This window comes from Phasianus colchicus, chromosome 2, assembly GCF_987193195.1.
Source record: "Phasianus colchicus chromosome 2, bPhaCol1.hap1.1, whole genome shotgun sequence".
Lineage (NCBI taxonomy): Eukaryota > Metazoa > Chordata > Aves > Galliformes > Phasianidae > Phasianus > Phasianus colchicus.
This window is the reverse complement of record NC_143437.1, coordinates 7,293,726-7,311,221: the sequence shown is the minus strand read 5'-3', so window position 1 is coordinate 7,311,221 and position 17,496 is coordinate 7,293,726. Positions and strand designations below refer to the sequence as shown.

General features: G+C 45.5%; 1 protein-coding gene across 2 annotated transcripts in view; it reads left to right on the top strand.

The window, feature by feature from the left end:
- Positions 1-17,496, top strand: part of MEIS1 (Meis homeobox 1) — a 92,872-nt gene that overhangs the window by 32,214 nt on the left and 43,162 nt on the right. For both annotated transcript variants that reach the window (XM_031599483.2, XM_031599488.2), the window contains exon 8: positions 14,806-14,951. In XM_031599483.2, coding sequence (XP_031455343.1) covers positions 14,806-14,951 — 146 coding nt within the window. The remainder of the gene's footprint in view (positions 1-14,805; positions 14,952-17,496) is intronic.

Sequence of the window (17,496 nt, the reverse complement as noted above, 5' to 3'; positions counted from 1 at the left end):
CCTCAGCCAAGCGGCTCCGTTTGGTGAAAGCCATCGACCCGCTCCTGCTGTGGGGTGGGCGCTGCCTGGCCCCCCAGCTTTGGGATTCGAGGGGTTTGAGGGCCGGGGGGAAGCTTCGCATTAGCAAGCGGTGAAAAGCTTGACCTGAGGCTGACCCGAGGCAAAGAAACCCCCCGCTGGAGAGTCCCGTTTTGACATGGATACCTGTGGGGTGCGGGGAGGAGATAAAGCCCGGGGAGGCAGATAACGTAATCCCATTGACCTGGGAACTTTTCAGATATTACAAGCGAGCGAATGGCAGGAATAATAAAAGAGCGGCAATATTTGCCTGCCCCCCGTATCTGTGTAATGTCATTTCCAAAGGGCTGTAGTAGATAATAGCAAATGTGCTTTCAAGTATCAGATCAATCTCCTGAAGTGATGGGGAAGGCTTGATGCTGGGATCTGGCTGGTGCACATGCTTGAGAGTGTAATACAATCCTCGGTGCAGCAGGGAGAATTGTATAAATGGACAAAGATCCGCTGATTGCATCTTGTGCTAAAGTGTTAAGTAAAAGATCTGGCTATAAGAGATGGCGGGCTGACTATTGTCTGCTCTTCCGACTTGTTTTTATAGGGGTTTTCACAGGAACAAATACAATTACCAAAATAAAAGCGGGCAGTGTGGCTGCTCCTATCACGGTGGGACACATGCTCTTGAGGCAGCATGGACAGGAAGCTTGTCAGGTCTGTCCCCCACCATTTCCATTGCATCTTTATCTCCCCAGCTCATTGTTTGCCACCGAGTGCTTGGAATTCCAGTTTCCAAGTAAAAGCTTCCTGTTTCTTGCATTTAAATTTAGTTTGGTAAGACATAAATTCAGCTGGCTACTTATCAAGGAGGGCATTTTTTTGTAAATAAGAGAAAATAGGAAGAAGACATTAATTCTGATGTGACGATAAGAAGTAGAGTTCTGCATATTCCCAGTGGCAGGAAGCACGAGGTTGTATCCTCATGATAAGGTAATAGATGGATGCTAAATTCAGCCTTTCCACCCTGAGTAATTTTAGAAGGGGCCCCGTCATCCAGATCTCATTTAAAAGCAGAGGTAGGCATATCCTGCCCTCATTATCCAGCATTTCCTTGAGACCCTTGCTGCTGACATGTTTTCTATACCGTATTCAAAGCTAGTGGTCTGCATGTTCCTTTAGTCATCCCAATCCCAGATTTCCCTCTGGAGAGTTCTTATTTCTCTCCATTGCCTGTGGAGGCACTCTGCAAAGGCTCATCGCCGCTGTTTGTTGCTAAACATCACTGCCCAACTGAAATGCCTCAAGCAAGGAGGGGTGCATCTGTGTCAGGTTCCTTGTTTCTTTGGGAAGGAACTTCTTGCTCTGCATGGGTAAAGCTTTTTGTGCTGCTGAAGAGTGGGGGTTGGTTTGGGGCACTGGATTTGCGTGTGGCACCGTCTCCTCTGCAACTCCTCGGTGTTCTGGCATTGCCATCCCATGAAACTCTTGTCTTTGCTGGTCAGTACTGCAAATATGAATTGGGCAGAAATGTTGACAGGCATAAGAAAAAAGATATAAATGTGTAAATATAGATACCTATTTAACATAACTCCTGGGAAGCAGTGTTTGTGTCTCCATGCCTAGCTCTTGGAAAGCCAGGTTTCCTGCTCACTTTGCCATCGGGACGCTGTTGCTCTACATGTCGGTTTTGGTAGAAGGCTTTTGTGTGCCTCTAGGAGCTGGGGACTTGACTGTAAAACCCAGGCTCGTGGAACATAGTTAGCAGTGGATCTCGCAGCTTTCAACTGAACACCGTGGTGGCCTTTCATGAGATGAAAGACTGCATGAATGAAACCTTGAAATGAAATGAGTTCACGTGGGAGGAATGGCAGCATGCAGACCACCGGGTCGTGGCTTTGTTGTGCTGGTGGACGCGGGGTCCTTTGTCTGCCGGGCACTGCAGCTGGTGGCACTGCTCTCAACCTCCCTCCCTTGGATGCTTTTAAATGTAAAACCGGAGTTAAACCCATTTCCACCCCTAACTAACAAGATTCAGCTTCAGTCCGCTTAGGCACGCTAACATGCATTCCAAAAGACTCATTTATCCGTTTTGTTTTGTGATTGTATTTGTTGAGATCCTCACTAGCAGATGAGGTGGGTTTTCTTTTGCATTTGTTTTTGTTGTTCTTATGATTTCTATGGGGAATGTGTTGAACTTGTATTTTCATATCAAAGATGAGCAAGTTCCCTTTGGATTCTATTTCTCCATATATCTCCAGATTGCAAGCAGTACCCCTGATGTGCTCGAGAAACACAGAATTCAGGGCTCTGTATCCTTGCAAAGCTCCAAGTGCAGAGCCTGGGGCTGGAGCCAGCTTTGGAGTCTGGGCAGAGGGAGGGCAGGGGACTGGCAGCAGCAGCACAGGCGTTGTCAGCACCTTGTCACTGCCTTTATCTGGCATCTGGAGGGATGGCTCTCAAGGGAAAGCCCCAGGATGAAGCTGAGTGAGGTACTTCCAGGGATGTGCAAGCAGGGAATTCTGCTTGCCATCCATGGGTTGTAACCTGTGCAGATCATCGTGGGGTGTTGGAAAGCTGGGCTCTGGGTCTTCAGCTGCCTTACTTACGTGCTGCTCCCTGTTTGCACCGTGGGGTGGAGAAACCTGTGTTGTCTTTGAGCAAATTGAAACAGCACCACTGTGCTGAACCTCTCCCTGCATGCTCATATGCAACCTCAGCCTTGCAGAAAACCTCTGAGAGGTGAGCAGGAAGGAAAGCTTCCACGTGGCTGCATGAGCAAGACCCTCTCCTGGGGTGTTTTTACTTGTTCAGGTTGCTGCTTAGATCGTTTCCATTGTAAATATAGTTGTTGTGTTGAAGTCTTTTCCATAGACATTAAATAATGTAGAGGTAAGAACAGTTTTCAGCTGAGCTTTGAACTTGAGCCTGTGGTTATAGCTGAAAACCTCTGTCTTCCTGTCTTATTTGCGTAAACCACGAGCTGCAGGTGAAGCTGGTCAGGCAGCTCAAATAAATTACAGAACTCAAAGTTGTTTTGCATAGAAAATGGCAGTGTGATTAGCAGCGGTTCAGAGGCTGGCATTGTTGCGACTGTTCAGATAATTGGCAGATATTTGTGAAAGTGTTTTCCTGTCTCACGAGAATCGCTACTTTTGGCACTGGCGGCTGTTGCTCTAGCATTGCAATGGAGCGGAGTGCAAGTGTGTGGCTGGAGATTAACTTCTGCGCCTGCAAAACTTCAGTGACCCAGTTTGAGACTGGCCCTTGCCTGCAGGTTGGAAGTGGTCAGCTGTGAGTTGTGCAGTTGAAGTAAGTGGTCCACAAACAATTGGAAAATTGTGTTTCGTTTCTGCTCAGCTTGCAGTGAGTTTGTTACAGAGGTTCTTTTTCGTAGTGGCAGTACCTGGAAATAACTGTTCGCTAAGATTTGTTTGACTGTCACAAGGCAATTTGAATGCCAGTTTGCAAATATTTTCTTTCTTTTTTGTCTATGTCTGAGTGTCTGTGTACCTGTATTACAAAACTGTCCTGGTCTTCATCAGATTACTCTTCTGCAGTTTTGCTTACCTCTGTCAATCACAGCGCAGCTTGAAAGGACCACTCTGATTCATGTTTTTCAGGGATATTATTCAGACCTCAAAATTGATACTTCCTTGCCAGGGCCAGAAAGCCCTTTCTGTGGTTACAGTCTGCTTTTCCTTAGCAATTAAGGGTCGGGTGGCATTAGAGTACTGACTGAGTGTAATAGCCACTTTAGCCAACTCTGCAGTGGGGAGGAAGCGTGCAGGGCATCTGCAGAGCCCAGGAGCAATGTGGGGTGGCCTCAAGTGACCAGAGGCACAGAATAGTGAAACTCGTTGATGGAAAGGTCTGCACCATCCCAACTCTGCTGACGCTTCTCTAAGAAGCATACCTGTTCCTTCCAAATGGGTTGATTTTCTGCAAAACTGAGATATGATCTTTCTGCTTACCTCAGAGCAGCTTCATTTTGATGCCTTACAGCTGGGTGCTGTAAGGCGAGGATTGTGTTTTCTGTTCCGCTGGCTGAAGCTGAACATTCCCATTTTTGATCTGTATTTTCCCCTCTCTTCTGAGTTTGAGGATACTTGTATATTAACCCACAGATATGCAGGCTGACCACTCCAATCAGAAGCAACAGATCTTACTAGCTACTTTCCAATAGCATCATGCTGAAGGCAAAGTATGAACATTCATTGCCATAAGCACAAAGCAGCCAAGCTTCTGCCTGGCCTTTGAGATGTGCACCCAGACCTCGATGGAGGGTGGGGTTTTCCTTATCCTAATAAATAGATTTTGTCTGGGGAGATGAGAGGCAGAAGGAGAGATCGTATTTGTCCAGTGCTAAATAAAAGGCTATTTATGCCTAATACATTGGCAGAATTATTCTGAAGCAATTCATCCGTGAGAAAATGTGGTCCTTGTGTCACTGCCAAGGTCAGTGAGACCTATGGTGATCTGCAGAATAAGTTCAGGTCATCCAAGTTAAATCTGCCTAGGGGCCTACTTAGCTCACGCACCACATTTTTTCCAAGATTTATAAAAGCAAACATCTATAGATGAAGGCAAAGCAAAGGGTGTGGTAAGCACTCTCCTTTGAGCCAAGGTCTCCTGTTTTTCCTTTCTCCTTTCCAGGTTGCTCCTTCCATTTTCTTTCCATTCTTCTCTCTTCCCAGCACTACAGGATGCTTCAAAAGTCAGTCTTTTCCTTCACATCACAGCCACTGCCTATAAACCTTCCTAGCTCATTCCACATGGACAGGAATGACACAGGGAAGGTGTTGGTGTTGGAATGGGAGCAGCAACTGCGTGGTGTGCCCTCATACAGAACACAGCCTCATGAAGCGTTTTGATTTGCTTTTTGGGGGATGTTTAAGCTTTGTTCTGGTTTGATTTTTCAGACACTGGGTGGCTTTCTGCTAAGGTCTGTCTTTGCTTTGAGCTTTGTGTGAGGTTTTTGGTTGAATGTTGGCTCAGAAGGAGTGGATTTAAAAGAAGAATCACCTGGAGATGGCCAGTTTGACTTCCTCCTTTCCTCCATCCCTCTCACAACAGATTCCTGCTGGTGATGCCGTTAGATATAGCGACATAAATAATACTCAAATTCTAGGTTGCCCTAGGAGCTTTTTCTTTTCTTCCCATCAGTTTGCATATTCCAAGTAAACCAAGGTACCTAATGTCAAGGAGTGTATAGTGATGGAAGACGAAGAGGTAAAAATGAGGCATGTGTCCACCTGTAGGTGAAATGTAGGTTTTAACTGTCTAGCCTTGACCTGACTTAACTTTCCCACTCACTACATGTTTGAGGCCCTCTGAGATGTTTATTGCTTTTTGTTTAGCTTTTGGAATAAACAAACCAATAAAAATAGCCCTCAAACCACTCTAAACTGTATTTCTATCTTGCACTGCAAGACAAACAGCAAAACACCAGAAGCTGTGATAGTCACGGGAAACAGGGTGGGTCGTGTTAGGACAAGGGGGAATGGTTTTAAACAGGGGCAAGACAGGGGAGAGGTTTAGGTTAGATATGAGGAGGAAATAGTGATGCACTGGAACAGGTTGCCCAAGGAGGTTGTGGATGCCCCATCCCTGGAGGCATTCAAGGCCAGGCTGGATGTGGCTCTGGGCAGCCTGGTCTGGTAGTTGATGACCTGCACATAGTAATGGGGTTGAAATTGGATGATGATCGTGGTCCTTTTCATCCCAGGCCATTCTATGATTTTATGAAGACAGAACATAGGAGCGTCATGAACTGGTTAAGCTGGAGCCAAAGAGGATGAGCTAATTCAGAAGAACTCAGCTACCTGATGGGGATGCTTAGTCCTGGGTCACAACAAGAAGGTGGCTCAGCTGAGGATGGTTGAAAGTTCCCCTCTCTTGCTGTTCCTCTAGGAGGTCCTATAGCCTTGCAGGGTGATCAGGCCTCCTGTCAGGGCTGGTTCGTGCCTCCTACCTGGATGCACTAAGATTTTATCCCAACTGACCCAAATGGGGGGTTGTTAACACCAGTCAGTGTAGCTGAGACCAGGCAAGGTATGGGCTTGCTGCCCGCAGCTGTTGTGCCGAGCACGGCCAGCTGCAGGCTGCAGCCCTAGAGCCTGGCTCCAGGTTTGTTTTTCCCATTGTAGCCCTTTTTCAGCACCACCTCATCAAAGCAGATTTGCCTTTTGTGTTGGAGAGGCACAGTCAAGTGGAAGAAAATTTGGTGTGAGCTTTGCCTCTGTCAAATCTACTTATCTCCCTTTGGCTTCTGCACCTCCTTCCAGAGGAGCAGCCACTGCTATTGTCACGGGCCCTCCAGAGCGGGCGGCCTTTGCTGGAAGAACAAGAGAGTGGATTTGGAGCACCAGGCAGCATGGAGCATAAGACAAATACTACTCATTCTGTCTACACTCTTCCCATAAAGGGTTTGTTATGGAGACAGCTGCTTATTTTGTAATTAAGGTGTTTTCCTGAACCGCTATAACAAAGGGTTTTGTCTTTGGAGAGTAAAGGAGGCTCCTGAGGATGTTAGGCAGTGCTGACACTGGGTGAGAGGAGTCCCAAAGCCAAGATTGCAAGTGTTACAAATGCTAATGATAACCACATGGTTATCTGACTCATCAAGCTTTAGTACACCTGTGGAAGAGGATCTTCCAGGTGCATGGGGCCAAACCTCATCCCTGCCCTCCTTTCCATCACTGTGAGATCAGAGTGCTCCTGCACTGGGAACCAGCAGACTCTCTCAGAAGGTAGTTTGGATTAACCTTGCAAAACAAATCAAAACGATCTTCCTCTTGTTTTAGATATAAAGGAATAATTTGTGGCTTAAGTTCAAAGCCAGGTGTCTTCTCACTAATTGCCCAATTAAGATGTTTCAGTGGGTGGAATTTGCTTGAGCAATTGGCTGCTGCAAGTGGATCTTTATGATGTTGTTGAGCTGACGGATGCTTTTTGGAAGCATCAGCAATGGTAGCTGAGATGTTGTTACTGTCAAAAGGCAAAAAGGAAAATAGTAGGGGTGTTTGTTCTTATTTCTCTTATTTCTGTCATTGATGGCCACAAAGTGACCACTGAATTTCGGGAAGTAGAGTGTATGGTGCTGCCGTGGCATGCAAAGGGAAGCTTAATGTCAGGTTTCTTTTAATCATGCTTAGTTTTTATCCTCAGATATTCCTGAGGGATCAGAGGCAGAGGAAACAAATAGAATGTATTGGTTCTAGGACTATTTTAAACTGTGGGTGACAGAAGTAGAAGAAAATACATTACATACAAACAAGAACTTTTTCACTTGAAACAAAATACGTGGGAACTTCTAATTGAAAATGTCTACCGTGGATTTGACAGATCACGAATCTCAAGTTGTCCATGCCACATCTAAGCTACTTTTCTCCTGTTGGTTGTGATCATATGACTCCTGTGACATATGGGATCCAGTCCAACAAAAGAGAATTTGGGGCAAACAGCATCTGAGCTACAGTTCCTGCAGGGCACCCTGCAGCTTGGGTTGGCCTTGGCTTGTCTGGAATTGGACTAAAACAAAATGCTTTAGATTGGCTCAACAAACGTAAGCGTTTTGGTTCATTTCAGCCAACAATGAAATGTTTTTTTTCCAGTAGAAAAATCTAATTTTCAATGGTTTGGATAGTGTCAAGGGCTTGGCACATATTTCCTGCTGTAAAACATGAAATCTACAGCATCATCTCTGAAGCAAGCACACAGGCAGGGCCCAGGGCAATTTAACTCTTTTTGAGGGAAGGAAGCCTATTTAAATGCTCAGCTATAATAAACTGTTTCCACAGATAATACATCCCTTAGTTTATACCTACTATGTGTCTGATCTTTGCTTTTGAGCTTCTTATAGCTGCTTTTGCTCTCTCCTATGAGTGCCCTATGAGCAGGAGGAACATCAAGATTGAGCCAGTTCTGAAGGAACTAAAGAGAGTTGCAGAAGTTGACCTTGTGGCCATTTGGGTATTAGTTGGGCATATTTCCCCCATGACAGAGCAGCCCTGTGCTCCTTCTGCTGCTTCTTGTGTTCCAGCTTCGTAAGTGAGCTAGCCTGAGTGAAACCAGCTGAGAATTTACCTGCATGGAAGCTGTGCGTGGTGACTTTTCATGGAGAACACAGCTGGTGGGACCCTTGACTGGGAAGCCCAACTCTCTAGCTGAGGTTGGAGGGAATGTGTTTCAAAAACAGACCTTTATTTGAACAAAATAGAGAATGGCTGAAAAGCAGCTTTTTTCAAGGCATGGCTGGGACTCCATGCTAGCTTTTAGGTAAAAACAAGCAAAATAACCCAACAAACTGTTTAAGCTTTTTCTCTGTTGGAGTAGGATGTTTTTTCTGTTTAACCAGATACTTTTCTTCTTCTGTAGGGTATTTGCTTCCATTTGCTTAAAGTAAACTTCTGTAGCTGGCAGTGGAAAGTTGTTTGCTTCCCATACAATGAACTGCTTTCTCTTTAATATTTCATATAGAGCATAGATGTACGGCTCCAGAAATATCTTGCTTATAATAGTGGAGTTTTGTGAACCTTAATAAGAAGTGCTGCATTGTGCAGAAGAAGAGGTTTCCTTAGCTTTAGCTGTAAAAAGCTGCTGAACAAATGAAAATGTGTAAAATCTGTGCATTTTTTTATGCCCGCCCCCCCATTCATCAGTGCTGTTCTTAACCATGCTGTTCTTAACCTTTGTGTAGACAGCTAATTTGCTTGTTGTTTGCCTGAAGGGAATTCAAGTCAAAAAGGAGGATTGAGTTACTAGAAGGTGCTCCTGTCTCTAGAGAACAAAGTACAATGATTCAATGAAAAAACTTTGAAAATTTGTCAAATGCCAGAGTGTAATTTATTCTGGTCCAGGTTACTTCATCTATGAATATTTGTGTAGGATATTTTTGCAACTGTTTCCTTTAGTATCTTGTAAATATGGATACTATCTGTGACTGACAACCTCCTACTGCACATGTCATGGGCTGAATCCTTGCATGAAATATGGAGTGCATCTCCTTAAGAGATGCGTGCAAACTGAAGCACAACAGTATTCCTTGCTAGTGCTCATTTTCAACCTTGTTGTTCCTCATTAACTTTTTATTAAGTATATTTGAGAAGGCATTTTCCTAAAGGAATAAGAAAAAATAAACCTGTCCCTTTCAGCCCCACACTTCAGATTCACAAGCAGACCTCCGTCACTGTAAATCCTTTTTGGGGCTGCTCCAAAGCTTGCTGAGTGTGCCAAGCTGACTGCACAATCACCACCCCCCAAAAAAACCCCAGAAAAACAACGACTCTCAAAACTTCTATGTTCTTCTTTAATTGCCCAACTCCATTCAGTGGTGGTGTGAAATGGCAGTTCTTGTTTTAAGCAGCAGGTTGTGGCGTGTTCCGTTCACTCTTGCCCTTGCTTTACCTAAGAAAACATGTTGTATTCCTGGGTTTGCTTTCTGAGAGTTGGTGGTTTGTACCTTGTAGGAAAATTGCACTTCACACGTAAGGCTGTTCTTGCTTGGTGGAGAGTCTGTGTGGTGGATGTGTGGGTACACAACAAACCGGAGATGTACATCTGTAAAGGTGCAGAGATTATAATAGTTACTCCAAGTTAGGATACAGCACTGAAGAAAGGTTACGGAAAATCATTTTGCCACTTTCAACTCTGTAGTAGATTATATTGCTCCTCAAAGTTCTTAATGAATCCTGCTTTACAGCAACTGAGAAGGTTACTAAAACAATTTGGATTTTTGAAGGAGTTAAATGAGAAAGGAACAGAGCTGTGGTTGGCCAGTGAATGGTTTGATATCTGTCCTAAGCAACGTAGGATTTCTCCTGCTAGCCAAACTTCTAAGGGCTTTTTAAAGAAAATTTTAGCAGATTTTTTTTTTAATCACTCTGCTAAAAAGCTCATGAACTTTGAGGCAGTATGTTGCAATGCTTCAGTGCTGTGAAACATCTAAGTCTAGCACAGAAGTCAGTAGTTTTGGTCAGACTTTCACTAGAGTATGGTCTATAAAACTTAGTACAAATAATTCTCATACAATGGATATTTAGATTGAATTAGCTTATTGAATATGAAAGTATGTGCAAACCTTCAAGCTGAGTCCTTCAGAGGACATGGATGTCGCATCTTCAGTGCTCACCACAGAGGTGTGGGGAGCAGGCTTCGTAAGAATTGCATGCGTTTCTGTGATATATTTGTAGTGCAGACACAGGTTAATCACAGGACAGGGCGGTGAGAAATGACCTATATCTTTGTTGTGGGAAAGCAGTGTTCTGCTCTTCACCACTGACAGCCAAAGGAAGAGTGTTTATGGTCTGAAGAGCCACCAGGAAGCATTACTTCCTGGTTGAGTGTGTGCAGGGCTGCAGGATGGACAGGGGCCAGGCCAGGCTATGGGCAGTGCCATGTGAGCACCATATTGTGCTGCACAGCCACTTCATTTGGACACAACTGTTTGTTCCTGATAGACCCAAGCCCTTGAAGCCTGGGGAACGCTTTTGGGTTGGTGCAGGCGAGTGGTTTCCCTGGAATCCAAGAGACCACGCTATTGCATGGGCCAGTTCACCTGCAATTCACCTGCAAGTGCTTGAAAGCAAGGTTTTGAAGACCTCTGACCTTCCAGGCTTCATGACTGAAAAGACTGAGACCTGAATATGCCATCCTCCCTGCCCTCCCACTACTGCAGGCCATGATGTTGAACTGTGCTTCAGTATGAAGCCCAGAGAGAAGTTTTTTTTCCAGTCACTGCCTAATTTCTGCAGCAGCGACAGTGTATAAGCACAAGCATTGCTCTCCAGAAGTACCTATTTTGCCAACAAAGTTTTCCAGCAGATCACCTGCGACAAAGAGAGCATGAATGGCTCATGGAGAGGCTCTAACTTAGCTGCCCTCTAATTCTGCCTCCAGATTTTGGAGAGCAGGAGGCGCAGGAGGTGGCTGCGTGGGAAGGAGGCCCTGCTGGCATGGCCAGTCTGGCCCATTCAGTGGCCTGAATGTGATAAATGCCGCTTTATCCCGTCTTGAAAGGAACAAGATAGTGCAGCCTAAATGCCTGGGTGTGCTTAAATAGACAGCGTGTTTGAAATCCGAGCTGCCTGGTGGGCCGGGAGCTGCCACAGGTCACCTGCCGCGCTCCATGGGGATGGGCTTGGGTCCTGCACCAAATCGTCCATGGACAAACTGGAGGACAAATTCCTCTCTTTGTCGGTTGGCCTCTTTCACTAGAGCGTGGCCTATAAAGTTTAGTAAAAACAATTCTTAAATATTATTTGAAAGGACGAATGGCTACGCTGAAAGGTCTGACAGTTTGACGTATAGCGCATGGTTTGGGGTGTGCGGAGCCAACGTCTTCTTCAGCTTGTTCAATGGTGTCCGGCTGCCATGCTGAGCAGCTGTACTCCCAGCAAGCCGACAGGCAATGTGTCTGCCTCAATAGCCTGAGATCCTTTCAGGCTCATTTGTGAGAGAGCAGAAACACAGCCAGCACCTCGGCTGGGTGCACAGAGTTGGGTGATGGGGTGCTGCCTATTAACACGCTGTTTTCAGACATCGTATTGAGGCATATTACTGCGATCTTGCTGTCAGTGCCTAAGGAAGAGGTGATGGGGAGCACCTTACAGACAAAGGAGCTGGAAGGACTGAGCCCATCCACGCCCTGATGGCGGTGGTCAGGCCTGGCTTGCTGCGTTAAGGCGTGCATATGTGCAGTGCAAACGCGAGCAGTGAGCCTGCTCTGCCCCCAATAGCCACGGGCCATTCTGAAGAGCCTCTGGCCCCTCAGTCACTGGCCTGCTAGTTAATTGCCACACGGACTTTGTGACACATGGGCAGATAATATGACATTTTCGGTTTCTGTCACTAGCAAACGCTACGGCGTTGCTTGCACTAGTTGCTAAGAAGCTGTCAGAAACCATTAGCAGCTGGCTAAAGTTGCCCTATGGCATTTCCTCATGGCATCAGCAAAACAAGCATAAATCACCCAGCGGAGCCTCCCGCTATACTAATGAGGCTGTAAGCTTGTTTATGGACTAGCATCATTTCTATGATTATTTCCACCTTTTCAGTTTGCCTTCATTTGGCGGCAGGAGAAGTCAACTTCAGGAACGAAGTCACTGCTGACATTTTACAAATGCGGTCCGTAGCTGCTACCGTGTGGCTGGTCAGCGCTCCTCAAGTTTGTTCAGCAAGCTTTAAAAAGAGGGGAGGGGGGTGAAAGGAGGGGGAGACTGCATCTCTGGAGACCTCGTGGAGGTGAGCGTCTCGAGTTGCAAAAGGAGATGGAAATGCTAAAATCCACAATCGACCCTTTAGACTTCTCTCCGCGGTTTGGTCTTTACGGGATCAATTTTCAATTTGAAAAAAGTGGAAGAGGTTAAACAATTTATAAAAGTCTAGCGAAGAATTTGCTTTTCGGATAGCCGGGTGCTTTGTTATCCGCTCCCTCCCTTTCACTTTCTCTGGCTTGGGTCGGACGGGGCCAGGGTTTATTGTTTTAGGCTTTTCTGAACATGCACCAGTATTTACACTGGATTGAAAGCATTTGCTTCCAATGAAAATCTTGTCTTAGATTACAACCCAGCAGTGTAATTTCCCTCCCAGATGGGAGTAAAGTAGCAGTATTTGCCTAAAAACAGTAGGAAGAACAAACTGTGCATTAAGCCGAGGCTGTTTTTGGCTTGAGCTAATGATGTAACAGAAACCTTTTATTTGGGATAGGTCACTGCCAGGGATTGAAGGAGGTGATCTGGCTCGCGCTTGAAAGGTTTCTCCATTGTATCTACATAAGTCTTCACTTAAAAAATCCTGTTCCTAATGCTTCTGCTTTCATACAGCAGAAATAAACAGGAAAGGTTCTGGGGAGTGTTATAGGTGGAATGCAGAAAGCTTTTCCTCTCCTAATGGAGGATATAATTCAGGTGCCCCGGAGGCATGCTTTCAGGAATTCTCTTGCCCGAGGTAATGGGAAGCTCAGGCTGCTTTAAGGCCTTGATTATCTATTGATGCACAAAGCTGGAAAAAAGTCATCTCCCTTGGATTATAGTAGATATTTCCATAAATTATCAATGAGTCCTCCTCCCATCAGGCACGAGGCAATGCCTGCTAAATTAATCTGAAGGGGGTTTGAAATGAGGAGAGAGTGTGTTTTAAAAAAATAAGGGAGGGGGGGGACAATTGTAGGGAGGTGGTGAAAGGCAGTGTCATTAGGTTAGAAGCTTTTCATTTTTAATCAATGAATGCGTAATACTTTTCTTTTCCTTGTTTGCCTCTCTCAGACAGAAGTGGATTAGCCCGTGGAATTTTAAATGCTGTTGAGTTGTTTCCTTTGCTCATGTTTCTTTTATGAATTATTATTTTATATGGTGAATTGCTTCTCTGTATAAAAGCCCTTTTTTACATACCGAGCTTTCAAAGAATTTATCGGATATCTGATTTCTTCATAAAAATCTTGTTTGTGTCTATAACTACTTAAGGTTACCACCTCATTAAAGACACAGCCCAAGTCATAAGGACAGTTAGAAATTTGTCACAGTCAGGAAGGTACTAAAAATATAATGCTAATAATAACTTGTTTTAACTGCTGAAAGCTATTTAACAAATCATAATTTTGACATCCTGCGTTCTTTTTGTGTTGATGATGGGCTTTTTTTGATTGGTAACAGAATTAGTTTTGATTTAGCCCCATTCAGATGACTTCCTTGATCATTTTTGTCCAAGAGTGTAAAAGCCACTTGCTGAATAATATCACAGCTCCACACTGCAACGAATGTGATGTTTTTGGAAGCCAGGCTGTATAGTTTAGTCCACATGCAGAGAGTGAAAAGATTGGATTTCTGTGTGGACTTATAAACTGCTTTCAGGGTTTGAAACAAAAATTGCATGCAAACTTGCAAACAGGCTGAGAGCACTACAACTTTTGCTTTGCTCTGACTGGCAGCCCATCAGACCAGAGCAAAGCTGGCTGCAGCGCAGTTACGTGCTCCTGGAGACATGTTGCTAATGTGATGAGATGTGTCTAAGACCTTCTCTGCATTGAAGAAATTCATTCTGGATCAGTTGTTGTTTAACGGGAGCAGACACCTTGCACTGATGCGGTGCATCAACACAAAGCCGGGTGTTAATTCCTACAGTGTATGTCAAATTGGTACCTACTTATCCCAGTATGAATTTCTATAGACTGGGCAGAGGGGAGGCCAGTTAGCTACCCGTGTCCCATCAAAAAGGCAGGGTAAGTTGGACATCTAGAAAAGACTTAATGTAAGTGCTGTGCCAATCTTCTGGTTGTTTATGAATTTGGGGAGAGATTTTGGTATTGCAAGACAGATGCATTCACCCAATTTTTTCTTCTCAGAGTGAGATGTGGCACCCAGCTTCACACATGGCCTGGGGATGGGATAGCATCAATGCTTTCCTAATTGCCAACTCAGCCAAAGTAGCTGATGGGGATTAGTTTTGGGAAGTGACGCAATATGAAGAAAAGCCACCTTTTCCACCTTTTCAAATGGGATGCATTGGAAAAAAAATAATAAAAAAATTAAGCACTTTTTGTTTGGGTTACACTGATGAAGCCAGTGGCAGAAATGGCCACGCTGTCCTTCAGGATAACCCAGACTTGGGCTGACACAGTCCTGAGACCTTCCCTCACCCCGTGTCTCTTCCCCCCCCAACCCTTCAACCCCTGGTGAATTACAATGTTAAAGAATTTATACCTCATTTAAATATTCATGCAGTTTATACCCAAAGCCAGGCTTCGGCTGAAGTATATAAAGGTAGCATAAGTCAAAATTTGATTCACTATATTTACAGGTGACGGCTTGGACAACAGTGTAGCTTCCCCCAGCACAGGTGATGATGATGATCCAGATAAGGACAAAAAGCGACATAAAAAGCGTGGCATCTTTCCCAAAGTAGCCACAAATATCATGAGGGCATGGCTGTTCCAGCATCTAACAGTAAGTGAACTCTAGATCACATATGCAAAATAAAACATGGGAAATGTCATAGTTGTAGTAGTCATAGAAAGCAAAAATACGTATTATGTTACTGACAGGCAGCTCAGGGAACTTTTCTGAGCAGAGCTGTTGCCTCATTTGCTAGCTGTCAGGGGAGGAGCATGGAGCATATCTTTTTATGGTTTTGGGGTGTTTTTTTGTGTGTGTTGTTTCTAGATTTTTGGTTGGAGTTGCAGTTGTTAACAGGACGTCACCACAAAATGTGGCTGAGCTTATCCTGCCAACTGGGAACCCTGTCCTGCCCACTGCAGCTCCTGGTAGCTGACATGGGAATCACTGCTTTGGAGCAGAGAGAAGTGGCAAATAACTGGGGAGCTCTAAAAACAAAGCATGGGAAAACAAAGACCTTATTCACATGTTTGTCAGAAGCTTCACGATGAAAGGTCTGAATGTATCTGGTTTAATAGAAAAGTATAATTTTTTTCTGTGAGATGTTCTCATTCCCAGAGTGTAAGTTACCACTGCGTTTAACATCATTGAGGGGAGGGGGGTGGACGAGCAGCTATTTCTGTTGCCACAGCTACCTGCATTTATTTCTGGGATTAGAAATGAAAAGCTCTGGACAGGTGTGCGGGGTTAAGCTGGATGCTGGAGCTTCTTTAAAGAGTTTATATGATATCCCACACCTTCTAACGTTAGCATTTAGACAAGTGTTTCTAATGCCATTCTTCTTTTCCATCAAATCCTGGTGATCTGTTGCTGTGTTGTCATCCACTGTGGGGATTTAAGCCTTCAGCCCAAGATTTCCAGCCTGCTTTCTGTGCTAGTGGGGTAAGGCCCGGGCAAGGGAAGCCTGTGCCCTGCAAGCAGTGGTGACAAGCAGTGTTGGCCTCTCATCTTGGCCTCTAGGTAGGGACAGGGTGACACTAGCAGTTGCCAGCTTGTCCAGCCCCGTGGAGCCCAGCCAAGGGCATGCTCCTAAAGCTGAGGCCGTGCTCCTGCAGTTTGTCCCTTCGTCCCCCCCTGCGCCAAGAAACCAGATACCTGCATGACTCTTGTCAGCACGGGGATCAGGCGGGGAATCCTGCCCTGTGCTGTCCCAGGTTGCTATGAATGAACCTTCATGCCTGAGCACTCCTCTTCTGAGGCTGGGGAGGGCTTCAAATGCCCCCTGTTTCATTCCAGTCTCGATGCCAGCCATGCCACAGCTTTGCCAGTTCCCTAGCCCCATCTCTTTTAGTGCATTGCTCCCAAAGGCTAAGGACTCTTTTGGTTTGTTGCAGTCACAGTGACTTCTCGACTCTGATGAGCTGACAGGCCGTTGCCTCCCAGCAGACGTGAGTTATAGGGACATCTCCCTCCCAGTTGGCCCAGGGTTGCCAGCAGTGCCCAAGCTGGCCTGCTGCAGCTTGTTCAGGTGGAGGTTGGAGAAGATGCCCTGCAAGCTCTTCAGTCCAGACAGGCTGGGTGCAGGATACAAGTGGCTTTTCACTCTTTTGCTGTGAAGTAATGGTGTGCAAAAGAGGAGGGTGCCTGTGGAGCTTGCCTGGGCGCATACTGCTAAGGTGGTTTCTTCTCCTGGAGAGCTCATGTGCAGAACCCCCAGGACTGGCACAGTGAAGCTGCTGTGTATGCTACCTTACAGCATTTAGCTAAAGCTTACTTCTAAAAATTCACCATCCCCTGTGCAAATGAAACCCAGCTAGGTGGGGCAGACAAATTTACTGCGGGGCAGCTTTTCTTTCTCCTGGCAGCAATGAGGCAGTTCCAGGCTTGCCTAGTTAGCTCAGTAAAGCAAAAAGTAAAGCAAAAGAAGTTTGCATTCCCCCCCTTCATCATCTAGGATCTTGGGACAAAACTACTGTAAGTGAGGTAATGGACAGTCTCCCCAAAAGAAAACAAGGCTGGACACTCATAGGCTCTTCCAAGCCTGTGTTGCAGCCTGAAATGCCCTTGCTGGAGTGGGAACCCCCCTAGAGAACTTGTGCACTCGGAAGAGCTGGGAGTGTTGTGTGTGGAGGAAGATGTCCTCCAAGCAAGCGTGTTGATAATGTGAGAAGAGCCAGCTCTGCAGTTAGTGCCAGAACAATGCAGTGCCTTGGACAAGCTGCCTGGAGTGCTGTCCTTCGTGCAACTGAAGGCCAGTGTGCAAGCTCCAGCAGATTGTGAGCTGCTCCATGGACCACTGAGGTACCACATTAGGTATCAGCATCAGGGAGGGCTCCAGAGGTTCTTCTGGGGGAGATGGGCAGAGCTCTGCTGCTCACCTGCCTGTAGGTGTCAATGGCAAGGGATCTCTCCCTTTTGCCCCCTGTGCTTGACCTGCCTTCGCTTTCCCATCTGCAAAATGGCAGGGGGGAAACAGGCAGCGGTGAAAGGTGAGGTACAGCCTCCCCTTGGCCTCTGCTAATTCCTAATTGGGCTGCTATTTAGGAGCACTCCTTTTCAAAAGCAAAAGATTTTTCTCACAATTATAATATTAATACACATCAGCGGCATGGAATTAAACAAAATAGACAGTAATTGCTGTGTCTGTCATACTAAT